Here is a 25,742-nt window from a genome sequence, read left to right as displayed (position 1 = left end):
CAGTGCTTCCTTGGTCTTTCTTTTCATATTTTTGTTCATACTCACATGCTTTCTCAGTTTATTTCTTATCTTCCTTTGCTGTATAATGAATCACGCATTGTATTCATTCCATTTGTTTTCCATAAGAGAATATTCCTGAGCAATACAGCAAAAGAGTATTATAGCATGGAATACTTCTTGGCCCTTGAATGTGATCTCCAAGCTACCTTGGATAATTATTGACCAAAGAAATATTGGTTACAATTATTTGCTTACCACAGTCACCCATAGGTTGTGAAATGAACACTTTTGAACTGGGTTAGCTGGGAGTTTAATCCTTGCAGGTATACAAATCGTGGGTGTCAAAAGAAATTTCTTTATTGCTATATATATGACTTGATCCCTTGTGGCCTTCACACAAGATGTACCAAGTGGCTTCTGGATATTAGGCTTGTCTGGAGATAGGAGTTGGGTGGTTTCTGAACCCCTTGACATAAGTTCTTCTTATAAAGCGCTGAGAGGTAAGGGAAGACCTAAGAGAACTACTGGACTCTCTCTGAAGTCCCCAAACAGTGATTTTTCTCAGGCCCCCTTGCATGAATAGAATGCTTTCTCTAGTCTAACTTTTTGTTAACTCGGATAACCCTTTGCTGGAGGAATTCCAACAATGTACCCAATGACATACAAACACAGCCCCCTCTTACCAGAACACCCCCCACCCTCCAACAACACCACCACAATTGGTTTCTGGAAGAGTGCAGACAAACACAACAGCCCTACTTGATTGATTTTATTGTCATTTTTTATTGAAAGCTTCATCAAAGAAAACAGAAATTTAAACCTAACATCCACTGATCTACAGAAAGCCCAAGGAATAGGGGAAATGGTATTTCATTGGACTGTGGTACAGATGAAAAAAATTAAAAATAAAACCAGAAACACCACAGAATTACAGAACTTTCCTCGACAGTCAGAGACAGCAGTACAAAAAAATAAAATTAAAAAAATGCTCTGAAATAAAGTTTAAAACTGAACGATGTTTCAGAAGTTCCATGATGTTGAATATGGCCTGAAATAAGGGTTTTAAAAAGAAGCTGTGTCCTATTTTTCTTAGAAACTGAATGTCATAACAAGTACTTTTACACGTTTTTCTTAAAATTAAGATTCCAATTATATCCTTCCTTTTAAATAAAGGGAAGCATTTATTTCCAGAGTGAAGAAAACTTTTCCAAGTATCTCTTTGAAATAATTGTCACAGTTCCTAAAAGTTATGGAATAACTCTTTTTTTTTTTTGCATATGAAGTAATAACACATTTTGGGGAGGAGGACAGAGCATTTTTCTTAATCATCTAAGACTGAGGGGTTAAGGACAAAGTATAACACTGATGTTAAACTTTGAACTTATTTTAAGGTGATCATAAAAATATCCACTGGAGTGTCAAAGTCATTCAGCCTTGATATAGTAATGCCAAGTTAAAAAAACATATGCAATTTCTTTCTCTTTTTTTCCCCCTTTCTTTTTGGTCAAAGAATTAAAGTAGGAATAAGAGTGCACATTTAACCAAGAGTTACTATTATATTATCATAACAGAAATTGTGTTGATCTTTTCTATTGGCTTAAATTTCAGTAGACTAAATGAAACCCAAACAAGCTTCTTTTGAGGGAAGCCAAATTCTTTACCACTTTTTTTTTTTTTTCATTTTTATTCTGCAAGAATACAGCCAACTCTCAATTGTTTGTGGTAGATGGAAAAAGAACATTATGAATTCTCAAAATCCACAGTATGTAATGCATGCACATTAATTTTGCCAATGATTTCTTGCAAACACCTTCCATAAAACAAAATTTAAGAAGAAATAAAGTAGACTGATTTGAATTTTATTTCCAATTGTTTCTTTTCTCCACCCTCAGGGTGAAATAATAATGAAAGGAAACAGAGCCCAAGGCCTAATCCTTGAGAAGAAAAGACAAAACACATCCACAAAGTAGATAATTAGCCCTTCAAAAATTGAGAGTGATTGTATTTCTGCAAAACGCAGAAATTGGGGCAGTATTAAGAAAAGCTCAAGTGTGACCCAGTGGCCTTTTGATTCTTCCTGCAGGCACCAAGCTCCATCCCACCAGAGTTTTGGCTTGAAAGCTTCCTGAATAGAAAAACCATTTCTTGATCCATTACGGTATTTTCCCTCCCAGAAACACATAGAAGCGAATATTTGAGAAGTCATCCATCCCTTTTTTGTGATAGTGAACATCTCCATGTTGGGATATAAAACTAAAATAAAAGAGATCAGTAATCTGCAGTGAACTCTCCTCTCCCACATCAGAAAAGGTCTTTGAGACCACATGGGAACTTGGTATTTAGTTTTCCTGTTTTCCTGAACTCCATGCAACTCGCACAACTAATAGTCATGCCCAATAACATTTGGATTAAGGGACCGATTTTATATTTTAAAAAGTTTTGGTAGGAAATGTTAACCTTGAGTCAGACCCAACTGTTTTCCAATGCCACCCCACAGTGGATGTCATTTGTAAAGCAAATTGATTGGTTAATGAAATCCCATTATCGCTTTGCCACAGGGAGAGTATAGTGTACACAATCAGTGAGCCTTGTTTAAATTCTGTCAATCCCTCAGATTGAAGTGAGAAGTTGTCAGTTCCACTGGACTCAAAATTTTGAAGTATGCCAGCCACATAACACAAAAAACAAAGTCTCATCCTTTCCTCTCTACTATAGTCAAAATAAAAATATTCTATGATGTGTTAATACTGTATTACAATGTGTGATTCCTCAAATGCATTGAATGTTATTATACATGTATGTAAATATTGCCCCTTGCTTGATTTGAAATCATATAAAAAACACTGATCACTAAAACACACTTAAGAAATTTTTATCTGCTTATCTGCTCATCTGATAAGTGGTTCATGCACTCAAATTAAGAAGGAGACCAATTTGTCAAATGCATTTTTAGTCTACTAACATCATAACTGTTTCTGGAGAGCCTGTTGAAACTTTTTTATAATCATAAAGAAATTCTCAAGGTCCTATCCCAATAAAATTTCCTTTTCCACCAATGGGGATTTTAGGCCAGTGCAAAAGTAATTAGGTATATAATAGACACCCTGATTATTTTTCAAATAAAATTTCTGGGGTGGAGGAACAAAATGAAGTCCATTTTTGGTCATACATGAGCTAAAAGTGATTTTAAAGCAGTTTGGCAATGAGGCCCATGATGTATTTTGTTGGCATAGGGAAATAATGCAAACTGTTTGCTCCATCAGCTTTTTTCAGCTCTCGGTCTTGCATTTCTAATGCACATGCTCTTAAAACCAAGTAGTTTTGCATTACAAGGGGTGGAAGTGAGTCATATGCTTTCAAAGGTGGCAGGTCTGTTAAAAGTCACAAGAATTAATTCAAGTGAAATATGGAGACAATATTCTAAAGCGTTGAAATTTTCCAAGAAAACAAACTAATTCTAGCCAAATTGAAATCAGGTGGAGGATTCTTTTTTTCTTTCAAATATTTTGTGACTTGCTAATATTCAAAATATGTCAGCATTTAGGACAAGCAGTCTTCATCACCTGCTCCTGTGACTTTCTCTTGGGCTACATTAATTGTCCTTAGAAGACAATGGCCGTGCACTGTGAATGTCCAAATACTACCTACCTTGCTTCTCCTGACAACACTTTTTCATTAGAATAAATCCATTCTCCACTGACCTTGTAACTGACTTTAGATGAGACGGTGTTTGTCTTATATGGATTGTGGCTTTAGTTTGTTTCCTAATGGGTAGGCTAAGTCTTGGCAATTGCAGTCATAAAGAACGAAATTTAGATATTTCAATAAATACTTAAAAATCTGGCGAATCAGAATACTTGGAAAATCAACTTCAACTTTAAAAAAGGTTATAGTCTTAAATAGTACTAAAATCACCACACTATATACTGTGGATTAGATTAGGATGCTGATGCCCACATATATTGAACACATATTTTGGTTTTCTTTCTTTTTCACTTAGAGTAGTACTGCTTACCTGTGGATGCGCCACCCCCAACCCCAAACTGGACACTTGGAAACAGTTCTTAGGTAAGATGACAGGAAAAGGGGGCAAATTTGAACTTTGCTTTTTTCTTCTTTTTGGTTTGAAATTTTATAGAATGGCATGACATAAACAATCTAAACACAAAACACACATGGACACATAAAATGACAGGTAATTTCCTTTTGCCTGAAGTGGCTTAAAAAAATTGAGATTACTGAAATTTCATAGTTGAAAAAATGTTTCTGAATGTATAAATAAAGCAGCAGTTTTGAATAGAAACAGGAAGTTACCTAGGCACATTCATCAGCCACATGGTAGCTACCTCTTAGCCTCATTGTTGATTGTGTAAATGAGACTTTCTTTGTATCACATTAATATTTGTTTTTTTGGTACAATTTTTTCTTTACATAAACAAAGGAAAGCATGTTGGTTTCATATTCAAATGAATTATGCCTAGGATAATCCTTATTTATACAAAGAATTCAGAGAGTGAAAAGGAAGAACAGAAAATACAGTTTCCAAAGATGTTTTCTTATACCCCCTGTAACTTGGGGACCCACTATTCAAAGGCAAAACTTAAGTGCCACTCTTGCAATACCTGGGAAGCTGTAGGATACCAAAGAATATGTCATTCTAGGATTCTCTCTAGAAACAGAAAACCATCAGGAAGGGTGTGACCAGCTGAATTTCTCTGTAACACATGTGACATTTCCTTGGATACACTTTTGCTATTAGTTTGACTGCAGAGATATGGAGCCATTCTGTAGATTTGAGCTTCCAATATCTGGGGTTGCAAATAAGAGAACAAGGGTCCATTTAAATAGTGAAAAAAAGTGGCAATTTTCTATGAGTCCCCCTCCTTACTCATGTTGCCCTAACAAGAATATGATTTACATTTTGAATTTTTTAAATTTCAAAAGCCTACCCTGTTTTCTTCTATAGTGCACTTCATGTATTTCCTCCTTCTTTATGGAATAAGTCAGATTCCTGTGACTTCTTTAATTTGCAAAAAGATTTTCACCTATTTGATTAAAATCATTTGCAAAGCCATTTTAGCAATTGGTTCAATTAGCAAAATTCCATTCTGTTGTCTCTAATTTCAGATAAAACTGTATAAGTTGAACATGGACTTGATGATTCAAAAATGCAAAGATGTTTTCTAGGTAAGTCAATTTAATTTTAAACAGACTTTTGCATCGTCCTAAGTACATATATCTCCTTTGGCTTTTATCATTGATCAAACCTAATTCTTTTGGTTCTTATTGATTAAAAATCATACAATTACTTGATTGTCAACTAGCATTTTTCAGAAATTCCATTAAGAGAACCCTCAACCTTATTAGTCCTGCTTGCCTTGGATAATTAAACTGAAATGAAAGGTCTGTTTTGTCTTTCTTTCCAGCAACACCAAGATATGAAAAGAGGCAAAAAAGAAGATCCCCCCCCTCCTCAATTGCACAATCAAGGTGGCTATTCACGGTGGATGATGACAAAAGACTGAAGTGAGAAGACAAAACCAGGAGATGTTAGAATTTAGAAGGAAGACTGTTACAAACATGAGACCTTTTCAGAGACCACTCACCATTGCACACAACATCACTCAGCTTTTCTGACAAGTGACCTTTCAGATCATGTTCAGGAAGCATCTTTAGTTCAAAATTCATACAAAGAAATTCCAACCTGTTAAACAAGTGTCTTGGCTTATTGGTGGCCATCAACACAGGTTTCACTATTGAAGAGAGTTAGCAAGGAACCAGAAAAGCTCACAGGATTTAAAGCCTCTTGGCTCTATCAATTGGTACCCAGGACTCTTCTTGCTATAACTGTTGCACACAGCAGGTACAAGCTTCTAATATCAACAAATAGACTTAAAAAAACAAAAAAAAAACTTTTTTTTTTCTTTTTCGGTAAGCAAAACACCAGTGGAAGATAGTTTAAACAAAGGACAAAGAACTGGTCCGGCCATGTAGGTCAAATAAAAATTTTTAAGACAAAACAGAATTAACAACCTCTACCCTCTGGACTGTAATAGGGTGTCACTTCATCTTTGGTATAAAATAGGCCATCCATAGGCTGAATTTGATCACAACTAGGAAAGACTACAGAAATTGTCAACAATTTCTCTATCTATTGCTTTTTTTGTTTTTTGCACTTTTTGACCATAAGCTCCTATCTACTTAAGTTTTTTTTGTTTTGTTTTTTAATGCTCTTAAGCTAGGTTTTGCAACGTGACAAGCAAAGCTGACTAAAAACTTTGTAAAGCTCATAAAAAAGACTGCAGATAAAAAGCACTAATGCTTTTGCTAGCAATCACGCTTTGTAAATAAAAAAAATCTGCATTCTGCCCCCCAAACACGCATTATTTCTAATGCAGTTGTTTTAAAACCAACATGAATAACTTTACCGTAAAATGTTTTAGCCTTCTAGAATGATTTGTGTCAACACTTAAGACAAAGTTCATGAAAAGTCCCAGCATTTCCCAATTCTTGCAGTTGCCATGGTTTCTTTTATCAACAAATTTTCTTCAAATGAAGAAAAAACATTTTCTTTTAAACTGTACAGTTTTTTTTCACCCTAAAAACTCATAGTCTTAAACTTCTGTACCAGTTAAAGCTGGCACAATATTTCCATTTTTCTTGATATTTTTTTTAACAAGACGTTGACAGCTTGCCTTGAGAGCCTTTGACGTCCTTAAAATTAAGGCAATTAAGATTCAAGATAAACCTTACCTACATATTTCTAAAAAAAAAAAAAATAATAAAAAAAAACACAAGATTTAAACAAAAAAGGAAAAAGAGAGAAAGTAGCTTAGTTACTGAGCAAGACAATTTGTTCCAATTCTGTTTGCCCACCTCTTGACATCAGGTTTTCTGTTAAAGAAAAAAAAAAGGATCTATCTACACTTTCAGGTAAATTCTGAATTTAAATGTTCTAGATAAAACATAAAACTGTGATGTTTAACCCCCTCTTCTTGGGATTTTTTTTTCTTTAATTATAAAAAGAAAAAGGATGGCAAAAATAAACTGTCAGACCACATAAAGGAACCATTTGCACAGCACATAAAAACTTTTTGTTTTCATCGAGTAGAGTATAAAATTAAAAAAAAAAAAAAAAGCCTTCCATTGACGCCTGTGCAAACTGGAAGCCAACTAACTTCTTGTTCAATGAAGTTTCTTCATTCAAGGCAAAGTTTCAGATGAACATTCTTCAGTTCTGCTTATGGTCTGTGAAAACAATTGAATAAGAGTGACTGTTACATCAAAGCAGCTTTGAAAACTGTCTTCTGTGCTCTTTTCTAGCGAGGACGTTAACAAAGATATCAAGCTCAAGAACGTGGTCAAGAAAGAAATTTGGAACAGCATAGTTAGCCTATGAAGTTGTCCAATGCTGCCGATTTCACATAAATATATGTTCAAGCTAGAGAGTGTGTTCACATTAAAAATCAAGGTAAATAGACCAAGAATACCTTTGGATTCCAAAGCAATGAATATTATGAATAATCATCAAATAGGGCTCAGAGAGACAGCACTCCTGCTATGGTCTGGATATGGTCGGAACATGTTCCCCGCAAGGTTCATGTTTTGGACTCTCCATCTTCAGTGTGGAAATGTGGGAGGTGAGGTTGGAACCTTGAAGACATGGAACCTAGTGGCACACTGTCGTGTGTGTGCCTTTGTGGGGATTAAAGTTCTCATGGGATCCTTAGTTAGTTCTTAAGGGAGCAAGGTGTTACAAAAGAGCAAACATCTTCCTTCCCTGTTATCTGCTTCTTGTCTGATCATACAATCCCTTAACACTCCCACCATGATGCCTTCTTGTGTCCCCAGAAGGGGACTGTCATAAGAGGCCATAGGGATGGGATTGTTCAATTTTGAACATTCAGCCTACAAAATTGTGAGCTAAATAAACCTCCTTTCTTTATACACTATCCACCTTTAGTAAATTTGATATAGCAACAGAAAACAGATGAATAATACAACTTTCTATGCATGCAGGTCACATTTAAATGAAGGTCTCTTTCCTCCAAGCACAGATTATAGCAATAAGCTCTTCAGGTTATTTTTCATACCCATTTGCTTCATTTAGCAAAAAGAGTTGTTAGGTACAGGTGGGCAGGTTGCTTACTACACAAGATGCATGGTTGAGGGAGAGGGGCTAAGTTTTAGCCAACTGTCTTCTTCCAAATCTATATAATCTGATACAGGACTGCATCTGCCCTAATCAAGTGGATGGGCCTTATTGAAATTCACATAATGTCCTCAACAGTGTTTTAAAAAGGATAATATCTTGCCTAAAATGGCCTCAAAAGGTCTCTTTTTCCTAATTTGCATAAAGCCATCATGTGAGCCAGCTGTGGCTATTAGGGACCTAATTAATTTGTTCCTAGATCATGCAAGAAAAGCAACTAATGGATAGAGTGAATATTTCTCTCTTTTTTTAACCAATAGTTTAAGTCTCTGAGGATATATCATTTTCCCCCCTGGGTCACATGAAAAAGTAGGATTTCTTCAAGAAAAAATGCAATTAGAATTCTCATAATAGCATCAATAAAGGGAATTTTATTAGTAGTAGCTATAAAAACCCTGGTCAATGTTTTAGCTGTCTTTCTCTGTCTTTGCAAACTGTAGGCTGACTCTATGTATTTCTAAAATCTATCTTTTCTATGAGAACCAACATTTTTCTCTCCTTGGTTTTGTGTTTTGGTCTCTTCTTTATTTCCATTCCCATTTTCCACTGTACAATAAAGAGAAAAAGCCTAAAACACCATGAATCTCTATGATGAGCAGCTCAGTGAATGCTGTCTTACTCAGTGGTGGCACAAAAGACCCTCCCTGCTCAAGTCCTCAATATGCACTGCTCTCAGAAGCATCAGTTTTTATGAGTTAAGCTGAGCATGGTGGCACATGCCTGTAATCCCAATGACTCCACTTGACTCAGGAGGCTGAGACAGAAGGATTGCAAGTTCAAGGTCAGCCTCAGCAACTTAGTGAGACCCTGTCTTAAAATAAAAAACAAAACCAAAAAGGGCATGGGGGTGGGTGGCAGGGATGTAGCTCAGTGGTAAAGTGTCCCTAGGTTAAATCCCTAGTACTATATATATATATATATATATATATATATATATATATATATATACACACACACACATATGTGTATATTATATGAATATATAATAAATATATGTGTGTATAAATGTCAAATGTTAAATGTTAAAGCTGGAGCTGCTTCTAAGTTTTAAACCTTAAAATAATAATTTCCAATAGTACCCTTCCATATTTTGCTTTGTCCTTAAAGGGTCCTCATTGCTACACGAAAACAAATGAGGAGAAATAAAGGGCTGTAATTTACATGTTCATGGTTCCTAGCTGAAGTTGAAAGGAAAAAGGTGTTGCTGTTTAACAGAATTAAATTCACTTCTCTCCACCCCCTCCTTCCTTAGATGAAGTGTGAATGTGTACATTTACACAGTATTTATGGGTTGCCCCCATATTTATAAAAATAGAAGCATTCTAAATTCTCAAGTTCCTGATCATTAGTATAGAGAGCATTTTAAGTTGGACTCTGAGAATAGCAATAAAACAAGTTGAAACTTAGAATAATTAACACGTGAAAAAGATGAGTTTGGAAACTATTTGCAAACTGTGAAGCACTGAACACAGAAGGTGGTGTGACTCATAAGTATAATTTAATTACATGTCATCACTGTACTGACCACTTTTAGGAATTTGGTGTTCCCACAGTTTCATTAGCCATAGAAGAGTTGAGGCATAAAAATAAAATGCAATAGTATTTTTTTTAATGTCAGGGTGAATAGACTCATTTTGAATCTTCTCATCAACTCCCTCTCCAAAGAAGACAAAAAATAAAAAAATAAAAATAAAAACAAAATAACAACAACAAAAAAATAGTTTACAAGTTGTGAAATAGCAAAACATATTTTTGAAAGCTAGAATTTAGTATTTAAGAAATCCACTGATTCAGTATTTCCCAGAGAAATTTCTCACAGACTAGCTTCATGCAATGCTACATAAAAAGAAGTATTCTGTGGTCCAGGGTTTGGAGAAAAAACTATACACTTAACCCCCAATACTGGATTATCTACAGGTAAACTAAACAAATACTTAAAGAACAAAGAAGAATAGCAGGATAAAAAAAAATTTAAAACAATTCAATGCTTTATATTACTATGAAAATAATAAACACATAGACAATTTAAAAATTTTGTTAAACTTTTAAAATAATTTAATATACTTTTAAAAATATCTTGGAATTCCATAGGAGGAAAGGGGCATGCACCATAATCTTTCAGGAAATAAAGTATTGGAAGTATTTTTCTGGTCTTCGATATTGGGGGTTGAACCTAAGAACGCTTTACCATTGAGCTATATCCCCAATCCTTTTTAATTTTTTTTTGAGACAGGATCTTGCTAAGTTGCCCAGGCTGGTGTAGAACTTCAGATACTCCTGCCTCGGTCTCATAAGTATCAGGGATTACAGGCATGGGTCACAAGGTCCCGCTCATTAATACTGTATTTTAATAGCTTTGGAGACAGCTGTGATTAAAGAAAGCATTTGGCTTGGTTTAAAGCAGTATATTCTTGGTCTGGGGTTGTAGCTCAGTGGTAGAGCAGTTGCCTAGCACATGTGTGGCACTGAGTTTGATTTTAGCACCACATAAAATAATAGGTAAATAAAATAAAGCTATTTAAAAAAAGGCAGTGTATCCCATCATAATTTGACTAGGAAGTGCTTGGGGGCACTTTTCAATCCTGACTTGGGCATGGTGGTAAATCCCCCCCCCCCCACTTTAGATACCTAATTTAGGCTCTTTGGAGAAAGACCCAATCTTCTCACTTTGAAGAGGAAAATCAAGCTCCAAATAACGGAATAGTAACTGAGATGTCACAAAGGTGGAGTCAGAACAAAGGGCTTATGGTTCTGCATAGTAGAATTTAAGTTTGTTTGAAGACATATTTTTCAGATCCTAGTTAGTTTAAGGTTTCTTTCACAACACAAAACCAAATAAACAAATAGATATCTTGGGTGAAAATTAGAATTTCCATAGAACTTCCAAAAGAAACCACAGTGAACATTTCCTCCTGAGATAAGAGCTGAGTGTCCCTTTTGCATCAATAGCTTCTTTTAAAGAAAACAAGAAACCATAAGTATAAATGTGTGATCCTGTAGTTTAGCTTGGAAAGTGGAATCTGGAACGAACAGATCACAAATATAGTCCCATTATTCATAGGCCTATCATTTATATTTCTCAAACTTTTCTCTCCCAATCTTTGGTAGCAATGGATGTAACTTAATTTACAGTATCTTTAGCATAGATGCTTTGGTTGTTAAATGTATGTGTGATGTATTAAGCTACTTTTCAGGGGCACTCTGCTACCCTAATTAGAATTCACACCCCACAAGAGGTCAGCTAGCATTTAATCAAAAAGGCCAGAGGTAGTACAAATACTTTAAGCTATCCATATCCCCATTAGCATAATGATTGTTACAAATGGGTTGCCTAATGAAAGTAGTGGCATGTTAATTAGCATAATGATGTTGGAAATTAGCTGCCATTTGTGAGATTTGGCATATTTAAGAAAATGTGGATTGGTTAAATTATTTTAGAGATACTCTCCATTATACTAGTACAGGAAGGATATAAGAATAGTTTAGGGAAATGTATAGAATACAACTCACTTTAGGATACTGCTTGAGGATTGATTTCAAATCAGAATTGTCACAGAGCAGACTCTGAGTGGCTTTTATAAGGACGACATAGGCCTATATCTAGAATACGGTTGAATTTAACCTGAGAGAATTTTTTTATACCAGGTCTGGTCAGTTAACTTTAAAGAACAAAGTTAGGAGTTTATTAAGTGTACACAGCAAGCTGTATAATTTGTTCTGTGCCTGCTTTCTAACAAATGCTTGCTTAATAAGTGTCTCTGAGGGTGTTCTTGCATCCCTCAAATTCTTCCCAGTGATGGTTGCCAATGAAAAGGAACCCACTTTGCGTGATCCAAATGCTCAGCTTAATTCCCAGTGTCTTCCTCAAATGATTCTGAAGAAGAACAATCTGTCTTACCATGACCCAGGTCAGATTCTCTTGATTGAACCTGATAAAAAAAAAAACCTGGATAGAGTCTCATGAATTACTTCCTTTTATAAAATTCCAGGAGTGATTGCCACACCCAAATGTAGTTTGTCTTAGTATATTTTTCAATTTCATTCACTATTTTGTTTTTATTGTTGTTTCAAGTCAAAAGCTTCTAAGACTGTATCATGTCCAAAAGAGGAAGTTGAGAACATGCACAGAATTTATGAACATTTTTACCAGGTTTAAAAAAATGTCTGCAGGGCAATACAAGTGGTTTTTGCATGTTATATTTTTGAAATGTTCCATGTTCCAGAATGTTTCATCTTTGTAGCACTGAGCATGAGCTGTAGAACATCCTGCCACATACATTCCTGTGTGAGTGCGGAATCTAATTCCTCCAATCAAGGAAACTCTCCTCATAATTTTACCACTGTGAGGACATGGGATGGAGATTTCATTTCGGAATATTTATTATCTTTGGAAAACTCAGCATCGTCAACCATAAAAATCCATGGCTCAAGAGAAATGACCATGGTGTGTAACCAAACTTATAAACATGTTTCAATAGTGAAAGTTGTATGTGCTAAGATTCAGATTTCCTCAAATACTTCAAAGAGTAGAGCTTATTAGAATTGACTCATCACAAGGATAATTAAATTTCTGCCTTTCTCCAGAAAGTCACACCCTCATGGGTTTTTATCTCATCTGCTTCTGTTAATGGCACGAAGAGCTTCATTCAATAAGACTTCATTTCAAGTCTTATTTATGTTTTTTCTTCTTTCAGTCTATCTTCTACTCTACCTTCCTCTTCCCACCATTGCACCTACCATTGTGACACTTCAGAACTTTGCTACTTCTTTCCTAAGTCATAGCAATAATAGCACAGCTGATTTCCCTTCCTACCAAATTCATTGCCTACTTCGGCTGGAAGAGTAGTCATAGAACAAAGGAAATGCCATCCAAGCAATTCAGAGTGGCACCTGATATAACCATCTAGGTCTAATCAGCTTTTTTACACAATTCTATTACTCTACCTCCACTTCTTGAAGAAGCATTCTGAGCTCCCTTCCCACCCTTGGACTTTGATCAAACTGTTACATCCTCTGAAATGTTGCTCCTGCCTCCAAGATTCAGTTCCAGTTGCCATAACCACCACCAAGGCTTACCAAGCCAGGAAATATGAAGTGCATTCTCCTATTACTATAGAGCTTTAAAAGAGAGTCTTGTTCATTTTCTTCCATACAGAATGCATATTTTCTGAACATGGAGAACTAAATCCCAGCCTGGATTGTAAATCCTGAGGATAGACCATGTCTACTGGTATAACTGGTTATGATGCTGTTATCATGCATGAACTTGGCTCTGGCCCTGGAAGTGAATGTGGAAACTGTCACCAGAATCTGCCAGAGGAATAGGGTTAGACGGAATCCCTTTCCCCACCAAATCATAATATGACCATGGAAAGAAGCTTTACACCTGAGATAGTACATCCTTGAGAAAGGAAGAGAACACCTCATTGTGGAATAACACGTTGGGGCAACTGAAGCTCAGTTAATTGGACAGGGAAAGGAGGGGTCTCTGGAGAGTTGCAAGAAGGGGGATATTTGCATTCTGAAGGCCGTCCTTGAAATATATCCCTCTATATTCAGTGGTATTAGAGTCAACATTTATGAATCAAATAATATCATTTCTTCTTTTACAGCCTTCCCAAGAGTTCTGAGCTCATTTTGAGTAAAGCTAAATATGATCATAGAGAGTCAAGTATCTAAGGGGCAAAAGCTTGGTTTCAGCTGTCCTGTTTGATCTAATCTCCTGGAAGGGTTGCCTCTAGTCTGCAACACATCAGCCTCACGTTCCCGCCAAGGGCCTACAAATGGCCTACAAATGGCCTATTTCCTCTCCTTAAAATGCCTTGTTTCCAAATTTCCCCAAGATTTGCTTCCAATTGTCTTAATACTAAATCCTGGGAGTTGACCTCATCATTTTATATCCCCTGGAATATTTGAATGATCTGCTTGGCAATTCTGTCTTTTTTAAAATTGTTTTTTGATTGATCTATTGATTATAAGTGGAAAATAAACTCCAGGAGAGGGGGGGGAGAAATCTGCTTTTTTCATTGATCGTTTTTTAGCACTTAGAATACTGTCACATAATAGGTGCTCAAAAAAAAAAATACTGCTGACTTGATGAATGAAAGCATTATTTCCATTGATCCAGAAACTATTTAGCTGCTAGTAGGAAAGTTCTAGGTCATAGAACCCCTTGTTTCCCTTCTTTATATCAGTTTATTTTTTAATGTTTCTATTACATTTTTAATGTTTATGTTTGTTTATGTCAGTTTATTTATTATGTCAATGTAGCCAGAATTTCCTATCCTTGACATGGAATCGTCCTTAATATCTGATCAGTTTTCTCATCTGGCATCTTTGATTTATCCATTTTTGATTTGCTTTCAGTAATAATCTGATTAAATTGGTTTAGTAGTAATTCCCCACTCCTGCTGTCTCCTTTTAATAATTTTCCATTCACTCACCCCTTCCCTTTGTTGATTGGCTATAAATCTCCACCTGCCTTTGATCTATTTTGAGTTGGGCCCAATCTCTCTTCTCTTTTGTGACAATCTTGACACACTGTGATAATTATGAATAAAGCCTTCCTACTGTGTTAACAAGTGTCAAATAATTTTTTTTCATTAACAAGTAAAATGACCAAGAAATAGAGGCAAACTACTGAGAGGATCATCTGGGAATTCTCTGTTCTCCAGGGGTTTGATTGTAATGTACAAAGTGGAGCACTTTGCATGTCAAGTTACCTGTGTGTAGACTTTACCATTGTTAATTCCTTTGGTTTCAACAAAAAGCTCTCAAATTTTAGTCTGTATATTTACTCAACACAAAGGCAATTTATTTGATGAGTGGCTTAAGAACTTTCAAGAGTAATTCTGTCTACTTGATGTTTTTTTCTTTGCCCCTTAACTGCTAAGTAGGAACCTATTTTCTATGATTTGTATTTTATGATATCCTTTTTTTTCCCACAAACATTTAACTGGGTGTTCAAAGCAACTCCGCAAGAGGAGTGTCACTTGTTTTTGTTCAATAATAAAATGACTATATGTAACCATGGTTACATAGAATTTCATGGTTACATACATGGTTACATAGAATTTCACTATGAAGTTTCATAGGTGAATACTGGGATTTTTTTCAATTTTCAACTAGACTGTTTCTAATATACTGCACTGTTAAATGTGCCTCATTATTTTATCATCATCAGAATGTTCCAGTTCTTTGGATAAGTATGTGCCTTTGGTGAAAATGAATGCAATGCTTCCCTCTCACAGTGAAGACCTACATTGATTCTGTTTGGCCATGACTTGTTTTGTCCTATGCAACAATAGCCCAGGAGTCACAAACAGAATTAAGAATGCTTGATCTCTTTAGACTTCCTTTGTTGCTGTCTTGGAAATTCTGAGACTTCCCTGCAATTAGTTCTCAGAATGATCAAAAACATGTGGCCTATTCAGTTCTATCACCCAACCAACATCCAGCCACTACCCTGAAACAGAGTTACATGGCTGTTCAACCACTGACCCAGACTCTAGGTCCAGCCAAGGTCAGAAGAAACAGCCAGCCAAGGTCAGCCCAAACAAGCTCACTTAGCAGTGAGCTAAACAATGTTTGTCACTAAGTTTGGGGTGGTGTGTTTACAACCAAAACTAATGGATACACCTTAAAAGAGTGATTTTGAGATGTTTGATCTTGGAAGGGAAGAGCTTATAATAACCCAAACTTACTTCGACTGTTGGTAAGAATATGCAGGTGCATGTTCGTTGGATGTGTCCACTGCTATCTGTTGCTGCTGACCACTGGTGTCCTGGGATGAAGGTGCCACTGTCTGGGGAGAAGTATCAGCAACGACACCCTAAGGAGGCACATAAGTACACAAAGACCTTATTTTCTTTAGCATAAATGATCTTGTCTTAATGAGTCAGAAATACTTATGTTCTATTTGGCTTGAGAAGAGAGGCTCTCAGCTCCATGAAGCCATGATAAGCACTCAAAGCAATGCAAAGAATACATTTGGATAAGGGTTGGGAAATTCATTCTAATGCAAAACCATAAGCTCTGCCATCAGAAGTCCTTGGCATAGTCATATTGTCAGAAAAAAAAACAACAAAAAAACATTTTGCCCATTCTTGGAACTTTTAAACCATGGTTACATATAGTCAGACTAAACAACAATTTTTAATCAAACATTTCTTTTAGGACTCCTAGGAATACTTGTATATGTAAACAACTGCCTGGGGGTAGTTTACTGTACCTTGTCCATATCATTTGGCAAAATAATGGGCTCTTTCCTTCATAAAAATCTCCATCAAAGTTTGAAAATCTTTTCAAAGGGTACTGTTGAGCAGGTTTCCCCTTCAGTAATTTGTTTTACTTTGCTTTGTTTTCCAAGATATGAACTGAAATCCATTTACAGTTTCCAGAAAAAGGAAACAAAACAAAACAACTTGTCCTTAATTTAGATTTGCTCTTCCTTTTTTTTTTTTTTTTGGTTCTTATTGTATCTTTCATTTCTCACAGATGCCAGCAAGAATGAATTTTTGGAGTTGGTCATTATCAGGAATGTATGTTTGTTTCCAAGGGAGGTATACATGGATTTATTTGGTTGTTAATAGAACCTGATTTTAATTATAATCTTGGACACCTGCAGTCATGTTGAATTGCAAATGCTCTTGGTCAATTCTCTTCTCACTTAACTAAAGATCCCTGAAATTCTTCCTTAGAATCTGAAAAATTTTTCTTAGAGACATTCATTGTTTTCTTTCCAAAGGTATTGTATGCTGTTTTGTGTTTTTCTCCCACCAGCATTTATTTTTATGGATTCTGGTGAATGTGTAATGAAAGTTTTCACATGGAAAATAATCAGTGCTTTTCCCTATAAGTACAAATGAAAGGCAGTGGGTCAGAGCGTATTTATATTTTTCTCACCGAAGTTCTTCTTTTCAGACTCCAGATTTACCTATACCATTTCTAATAAACTATACTGTGAAATGGGCCGTATTAATTGATCATTATCAAAATGTTTCAATTCTTTCCACTGGCATGTGCCCTTGGTAAGACATAAAGAAATACAAACATGTGGCAGAGATCTATGCTCACAGCGCCTAGAATGCCTGGATTATTGGATTACTCATGGCATAGCTCCTTTTTGAGAGCTGAATATAGCAAAGAACATGTAATCCAATCACATATTTTTGGAAATTTAGAGATCAAATTAAAACCTATTTAATATGACAAATTCTTTGGGTCCCCTATGTCTAGAACATATAAGAGGTCTGAAAATTTAATATTGGTTATCTAAACGACACAGTAGTGCCCTCTGCACTTTCTGTAACTTGATACAAGTCAACATTTGTTACACAGAAAAACAGGTGTTTTAATAGATCTAATTTAGTCTATGAAGGTTTCCATCAATCTCTTTATCAGTGGATTTTCTTGTGGTGCAGTACAAATGTGCTAGTTACTGGCCGATTTATGGAGCAGCAAAGACATGTCAATTCCAGACGGTTTTCAGCTGAGGAGGGGAAGTGTTCTGTGACCTTAATGTACATATGCATTAGGAGAGGGGTAAGGGGGGCAGTGAAATGAAAAGTAACAGCCAGAATCAAAGGGAAGAATAGATTCTAAGTGTTTCACCTCCCCCTCCATGAAGTTCTATGCTTTCTGTTTTCTACAAAGCTTGATGGTTTTATGTAGTAAAGGTATAGAGGGGATGGATTCATCCCAAATGAAAGACAAAAGGAGAAGGGCAATGCTTCCTTTAAGGTCAATATGACACTATCCTTTATGATGTCCACACTGTTACCAGTGATCCAACGAGTTCTTGTCTATAGGAACCTTTAAATCTGTCAAGGGTCATTCATTGGAACAGTGTCTTTCTTTCCTTTCCTACCCCTTTCCCTTCCCTGCTTGCTCTTTCTCCCCTCCCTCCCTGCCTTCCTTCTTTCCTTCCTTCCTTCCTCCCTTTATCTCCCACCTTTTTCTCTTTCTCCTTCCTTCCCTTCCTTATTGTTAAAAATTAAACACAGGGCCTTCTGCATGCTAGGCACTCTACCACTGGTATATATTGGAATCAGCTGAGATCTTTTAAACATCCTCATGTGTAGGAGGACATTTTCCAGATAGGTGAATCAGAATCTCTGGGAGTAGAATCCAGGAAGCAATCGTTTCTAAAACTCTCCAAATAAATTTAATGTGAAGAAATTGTGAGCATTAGCGCACGAACCCAGTGTTTCTTACAATTTCAATGCACATCTGAATTATGGAAGGATCTTCTTAAAATAAAAATTCAAATTTAGTAGATCTGAGTGGTACCTGACAGCCTGCATTTCTAAGAAAGTCCTAGGTGATTCACATGATGGTGGGTCCAGGGCTCACACTTTGAAAAAACAAGGCACTGGAGATCTAGCACATTCTCATACTTGCAAACTGTTTTGCCTCCCTATTTTTATGAAAATCTATGGTTAACATTTGATGGGGTAATGATTTGTTCTCTGTTCTTTTCTCTAAATGTGAAAATGACCCTCCCCTCAAACCTCTGTATCAGATTAGATCATTTCACATGCAAAGCAAAATAAAGACATGCTTGAAAATAATGTGCATACTTTCATATACCAAGCTTGCCATTGCAAAGTTTAGATCAGCACAGAAATTATACATGAGGATTTCTTGAATCCTGAGAACCACAGTTTATTTGACTGAGATTGACCTCCTTTAATCTATTTCTGTAAGACAGGGTTAGACTTACTTCAATAGAAACAGCTGTCGGAGGCACAGGCGTGTACTGGGGAATGTAGGTCCCTTGCATAGGAGCAGCAGCAGTCATATACTAGAGGGAATCAAAGAAAAATACATGTGAACTTGAGGCTGCAATCAGAGAGAAAAATCATATACCACATGAGACTACTTTATATGTGTGGACCAGGCTGGTGCATGGGGTCTAATTATATTTAGACCAAAAATAAGGTAGGTCCCTCCATCGGCATTGAATGACCTTTGCTTACTGATTTAGTACTAAGAGCAGCCTCACTAAGTGACTTAACCCCAATTCCCACACCTTCTGTATAATAGCTCAAGCATCTCATATTTTACATCTAAACAAATTCTGAAAGGGTGAGCATGATGTCTGTTTTTTCCCTCCATTTTATTGCTAGCAGTTATCATGCAGTAGACTCTCTATAAGTATTTGTTGAATGAATGAATCATCATATTAATTGTTAATAATGTTTTATTTTCTAATTAAAAAAATAGAGAAATAATGCAAGAAATGCTTATGTAGAAACATTCAAAATTGGCAAATATAGCTTCATCATCTTTGCATCACTTTTGTTAATAAAAAAAAGAAATGGAGTTTTGCAGATAATGCTGAAGTCTCTGTGTTCCCTTCTCCCACCCCATTCTCAAGCCTACTTTCAGTATTTCCTTTCCAACTCCTTTAATTTCCAAATGTTCACCATTGGGTTGAATAACAAAAGAGCCAAATCATTTTTCTGCAAGTTCTAATAGTCAGTAAAATATGTATTTTGGGGAATGACATGCATTTTTTGCAATGAAGAAAGGGAGCTCCGGGAAAATCACATCCTCACTTACATAGGCATAAAGTATAACCAACATTCCTATTTTTAATACACATTCTCCCTTTAAGCTCAAAGTTCTACTGTTTGAGAATTAAATTTTCCTATGGCATGAACTGTTTCAGAGCTTCTAAACTTGATCAGCATCATGAAACTTCTGAACCAGATTCATCTCATGAGACAAGGTTCTCAATTCATCAAGGTTACAGGAATGGTTTCTACAGAAAATCAAAAGCCTCTAATTCTGTATTTTTCTGAACTTGCTGAGATTAAATATTAAGGATCTATGTAAATATGGAAAACCTAAATTACTTGTTTTGTGTCTCTTAGCCCTCACAGTGCTCAGGAGACTTGATCTAAAGGAAGGGAAATACCTTAATGGAGACTAACCCATCAGTTGTGACTGTTTAATATTCATGGACTATTATATTACTAAATCAACTTTGGAATAAATGTTATCTCCAACCTAAACTAAAAACTCTTCTATTATATCTAGTTGTTAAAAATAGAGGCAGTCTTGATGACACAACCCTAAATCAAACTAACCAAACTCTTGTTTGTAATCTATGTGTGGCCATGAATAATTGAGTACAGCTCATCTCCATATAAAAACTACTATGTAACAAGAAAAATTTTTTGAAATGCCTAATGATATTTATAATTTAATTTTATGAATGAATATTATCAGAGACTCTTGTCCTCTGTCCTCTTATAGTGCTCATCACTATGTCCAGACTACTGTCTTCTTAAAAGTATGAACCAGGCTTAAGTTGTGAATCGTCACTACCTAAGGTAATGCCTGGTTGGTATTCAGTAAGGAACTGTTTAACAGCTGAATGAAAGAATGCAGGCAGGAAACTTTTATTTCAATTAAAAATTGTGCAAGCCTCTTAGTCATTGATAATTCTGAGCTCATAGTAGGTATTCATTTCACCACCATCTCTAATATCTTTACGTAACATTTAAACAAATGTTTTAGCCAACTGTGCTCATCATCATTTTTGTTCTCCTAAGTGAACAATTAGTATTCAGATGTTTGACTGCTATCAATTTTTCAAATAAGTACAGAACATGAGAATCACATTTCAGCAAATATAATTTCACATCGAGAACACTGTGGCAAGCATGTAGCTTATCAATAAAACTGCTCTAGCAATTTGTTGTAAATAATATTTTCCTGGCCATTTCAGATATATGATTTACAATGTTCTATGCATCCCCTTTAATGTGTTCTTTGGAACACCAGCTATGTTGAGAGGAAAGCATTCTGTGTTCTAATGCATTTAAACAATGCTGCATAACATATCCTTCTCTTTGAAAATGACAGATAATAAAAATCTCTAAAAAGTCATATTTTATAAATCCTTCTTAATGGTGATTAAAACAACATTTTTTCTAAAACTTTTATTTTTGGAACACTTATAAAATTTTCTTAGATCTAATGCTCTAAAGAACTCAACACATTCTGGGAAACATTCCTTTACTTGACTCTAAAATCCTAGCAGATAACGTAGCAAGTGGAATGTTATTGCCAAGTAGGAATTTGTCCAAGTGCAAAATTGATACTGTTGTGGCTGATGTTCTACCTTGTGGTCATGACTTTTCTGCAGGCAGAAAGCTTTTATTTCAATTAAAAATTGTGCAAGCCTCTTAGTCATTGATAATTCTGAGCTCATAGTAGGTATTCATTTCACCACCATCTCTAATGTCTTTACGTAACATTTTAACAAACGTTTTAGCCAGATATACCTGATGCTAGTAAAAGGCTTATCATCCCTCATCTATTTGGGTGTTTTTTTATTGTACAGTTAGTAATTGCATGCTTTGCAACTGGGCTTAATTGGCACCCATATGAAAGATGTTATTTTGATCCATCCACTCTACTGTCTATATCTCTAAGGAGGCATTTCTGTGCATTAGAGTTCATTAGGGACATAACCTTTTGGCCCTTTAGAGCACTGTTCACTAGTTCATATGAGAATCCACTCAATTATTTAGACCTTTCTGTCAAACTAAAGAATTCCCAGGCAGTATGGTTAATGTGAACATTGTATGTGATTTCTTAGCTAGGCTTCTTCAAATGATTTAATTATTCAAAACCTCATCTATGTTTTGCTTCTGTAAAAGTGGATCATTAATCTTTCACTCCTCCAATAACATTTGATGCAGTTTAGAACATGGCCCAAGCTCAACTACTTAGGAAGCAATTCATATACTCGTACTCTCTTTAGAAAAGGTCTTTGAATCTAACAGGATGGTTTCTCCATTTCACAAATGGAGAAACTTAGACCTACATATATTGGGGAACAAGCCCATGTTCTTCTGACTCACGATTCAACTCAACCAACCTTACTATTTTTGAAGTTAAATAAATACTTTTCTAAGAGCATTCTTTCAATCATTATCATGTAATATAGGTATCAACTTATTTTTCTCAATGGGGTTTATTACTTGAAGTTCAAATTTAGAAATATAGAGTAACATAAGGTTGATTGACATTTTTGCCATTCTTTTCCACTCAATATTTTAGTTTTACTTTATACTCAGAATACCTAATTTTCTTATAAGGGGACTATCCCAAATGCTTGGGAACTTAATTTTACAGTGCTCTTCTGAACAGAACCATTACAGATTTTATAGTATAGGTGAGATCACCTCATTTTCATGTTGTGTGTGTGTGTGTGTGTGTGTGTATGTCTTTCAATGAAAAAAATCTTTCTGGTTGCTTTTTCTTATGTCATAAAAAATAATAATAGAAGATCTTGAAAATTTGTTTGAAAATTAAGAACAGAATTATTTTAAGCACTTTTTATGTCCCTTTAGACTATTTTGGGCAGATAAACTTTGTATTAAAGCTCTTCTGTGGGAGACTTCTATTTTCTAGGGTAAAGCCTAAAGAAGTAACAGTCTTGTAAAATCAGGAGCAAGTACTTCCAGGAAATGGCTACAGCTCTGTGTAAGCTCAACTCTCAGCTTTAGATTATTGGTGACAAATAACTCTGAACTTTCTCTCTGAGCACACAGTTTGATTTCCTTAAGAGCCCAGATAAACTCCGCTCAGACTCAATAATCCTGGCTGCACAAGCATTGCTTAGATGTGGGCGCCTGAGAGACTGCTTTCATTTTATCCAGCTAACAAATGACAAAGGACTAAGAGAATGACCTGTGACAACAATTTTGTCCTTGACTTGATAAATTCTTGTGGATTATTTCTTAAGACCATAACAGATATGGATGTATATATGTCCTTTAAACTAATTTCATTTATGGGTATTTCCCCAAAACTTCAAAATGTCTGCCATATTTTTTATGAATACAAATTATGTATTTATTTTTATATGATAGCTAATGGGAAGCAGAATATGATGAGGTGATGCAGATAAAATAGATTAATCCACAGAATATTTCCCCATTAAGTAGCAGTTAGAAGTTACAGGATCAGTGAATGATTTTTTTCTTGTAATCAGCCTGGTGCTATTTGCATATTCTTAAGGCAGAGGACGTTCACATGTAAGTGCGTGGGAGCCCTGAATAGCCATTTTCAAAGCCACAGAATAAATTCCAGACTCCATCACTTGTTCCAAGAAGTCTAGACACTGCATCACCCAGATAGTTACTTGAAGAGAGGTGGGAAAAAAAAAAGTGGGATTGGAAAGGAATTGTGTTGATGCTTATTTAAGTTGGGACAAAATGTTTCTGTTACTGTGTAATCAATGATTTTTTCTGTGGAAACAAAGAAATCTCCCAATTATTAGTTTTGGATTTACTCTCTCTTCCTCCACCAAAGTTAAACAAATAAAACAAAGGGTTTTAGATACTTCCTATGGGGAAGCTGTTCATTTAAAAATTATTTGGGATGGGCAAGAAAGGTCCCATATTTTCACTTTTGGAATTTCCTATGCTATTTGATGACAGTGGCTCATTTGCAGTTATAGTTCTACTAATCCTATTTATTGGGGCTTTCTAATCCTTGCTAAAAATTGTGCAAAACTGATTAACAAATTCAGAATGGAGAGTTGCTCTGGTCTCATCAAACCAAGAAAATCAATGAGAAGGATGTAGGAAAATTGTAAAAGTGTATATCTCCAAAAGGCATTTGAGCAGAGAAAAAAAAAAAAAGACTGATTTGTAGTAGATGATGCTAACAGTATGCAGTGTGAATTACTTTGAAAGAATCATGAAGTCCAAAATTTCTTTTAACAAAAAGATACGTGTGGATACAGGGAACAGCCTGAGTGATGATTTGTTACAGTCCAGAGGGGCTCAGTGTTATCTCTAATAGAATGATTCCAGAGTTCTGAGGGCCCTGCTCTTTGGATTTGTGTAATTCTATCACCTTAGACTGGAGGCACAGTGCCTGGACCTGGGATGGCAATCTGATATCATTTCACAGACTTGCTCTGATTAGCTGCCATGAGGATAATTCAAAGCAAACCTTCCAAGTCTTCATATCACTGAATACATGAAACATCCACAGAGAAGAGAAATGGAGACAGTCTCTTTGAAAGAAAAGCATGCCTCCTGCGGGCGAGGTGAGGCTAGACCACTATGCCCAGTTCTTTCTATACTCTTTCTGCTTCTGCCAGTGCACTCTAGATAATGCAGAAGATCCTCATGTAATACAGGAACAACATTGCTTTTATAATGTTTAAAATTTAGTAAAACTATATAAAGCAGACTGCTTACATTTAAAAAATACATATATGACAAAGTAGATAGTTTTACGTGATGAATTAATAGTCCTTCAAGAGTAGATGGAAGTGAATACAGAGCCAGATATACTTCTCCTATGGATAGAAATACTCTAAAAGAGAAGAGTTAGTGGATTTGATAGCAATGGGAGTCCAGGGTTCTTAGAAGTGTACAGTCCCTATTATTCATCTATTTCCCCAGAATAACACTGAACATAACCCATAGAGAGATATAGATTAAGCTATTAAATGAGAAATAGATAAACTTGTCATTGTATTCTGAAGCAGCGGTTATTTATTATTAACATATAGCCAAGAGATGAAAAGAATCTTCAACTTCATTCTTATCTTAGAAGTGTACAAAAGCTTTCCCTCTGCACAGCAGTGAGAAGGAGTTATGCCCATGTGGTCCCAAGCTATACAGCTTCAGCCTTGCAGAGAAAGCAATATTCATGGATGTTATTAGGAAAAAATCACAGCTCATTAGCTTTGAGAATGTGCATGAATCTTTGTTACTGCAATTAAGTAAAAGATAATCCTATGGAAATGTAGCTTACATTATCTCTTTAAAATAGAATGTGAAACAGCCCTATAGAGACACTAATGAATTCTACTCCCATATTTTTTTTTTTTTTGTGATATGAAATCCAGAGGATGATGGGATAAAGAAAAACGTCAGTAGACTACAAAAGTCATGAAGGAGCTAAAGAAACGTAAATCAGATAAAAAACTGAGAACTAACTGTACATCAGAGTACAGAATAAAGGCCATTTGAAACTATAAATAAGCATATTTAGGGTGAAGTAATAGGAATGGCCCATTGGTTCAACAGAGGCATGTGGTAGGTAAGTAGAAAATATAATGAGTGTATTATAAACAACCTTAGACCAATAACTTTGATAGTATTTATAAATGGGGAAATTTGTTGAGAAGCACTTTATCAAAACAGTCACAATAATGAATAGAAATTCTGAATAGTTTCATATCTACTAAAAGAAACTTAATTCATAATTCAAAACTACCCACATTAAAATTTTCAGATTTAATTGGCTTTCCTGGTGAATTTTCTAAGCATTTAAGGAAGTGATAATATCAGTCTTGTACAAATTACTCCAGAGATAACTACAGAAGGAAAAGTTTCCAACTCATTTTATAAACCTACCATATTCCTTAGGCCTACATTTGGTAGGGACACTAAAAGAAGGAAAAGTTTCTCATGACTGACCATTTTTGTCTGAGTTTCTAAAATAGCATTTTAGCCTACTGATAATACACAACATCTCCAGGTGA

At 35.5% G+C, this 25,742-nt stretch overlaps 1 protein-coding gene across 11 annotated transcripts in view; it reads right to left on the bottom strand.

The window, feature by feature from the left end:
• Window positions 1-763: 763 nt before the first annotated feature.
• Window positions 764-25,742, bottom strand: part of Rbms3 (RNA binding motif single stranded interacting protein 3) — a 1,321,467-nt gene continuing 1,296,488 nt past the window's right edge. For 6 of the 11 annotated variants that reach the window (XM_058576562.1, XM_058576563.1, XM_058576559.1 and 3 more), the window contains 3 exons: window positions 18,936-19,016; window positions 15,916-16,043; window positions 764-7,248 (listed from right to left, as the gene is read on the bottom strand). In XM_058576562.1, the coding sequence (XP_058432545.1) occupies window positions 7,242-7,248; window positions 15,916-16,043; window positions 18,936-19,016 (216 nt within the window). In that variant the 3' untranslated portion in view covers window positions 764-7,241. Of the gene's footprint in view, window positions 7,249-15,911; window positions 16,044-18,935; window positions 19,017-25,742 lie in introns of those variants that run through there. The other 5 variants (XM_058576560.1, XM_046436918.2, XM_046436913.2 and 2 more) reach the window with 1 other exon arrangement.

The sequence above is a fragment of the Marmota monax genome, unplaced genomic scaffold (genome assembly GCF_021218885.2).
Source record: "Marmota monax isolate L192 unplaced genomic scaffold, Marmota_monax_Labrador192_F-V1.1 WCK01_AAM20220418_F8-fsc00021, whole genome shotgun sequence".
NCBI lineage: Eukaryota > Metazoa > Chordata > Mammalia > Rodentia > Sciuridae > Marmota > Marmota monax.
The sequence above is the reverse complement of the archived record's forward strand: the minus strand, read 5'-3'. Positions and strand labels throughout refer to the sequence as shown.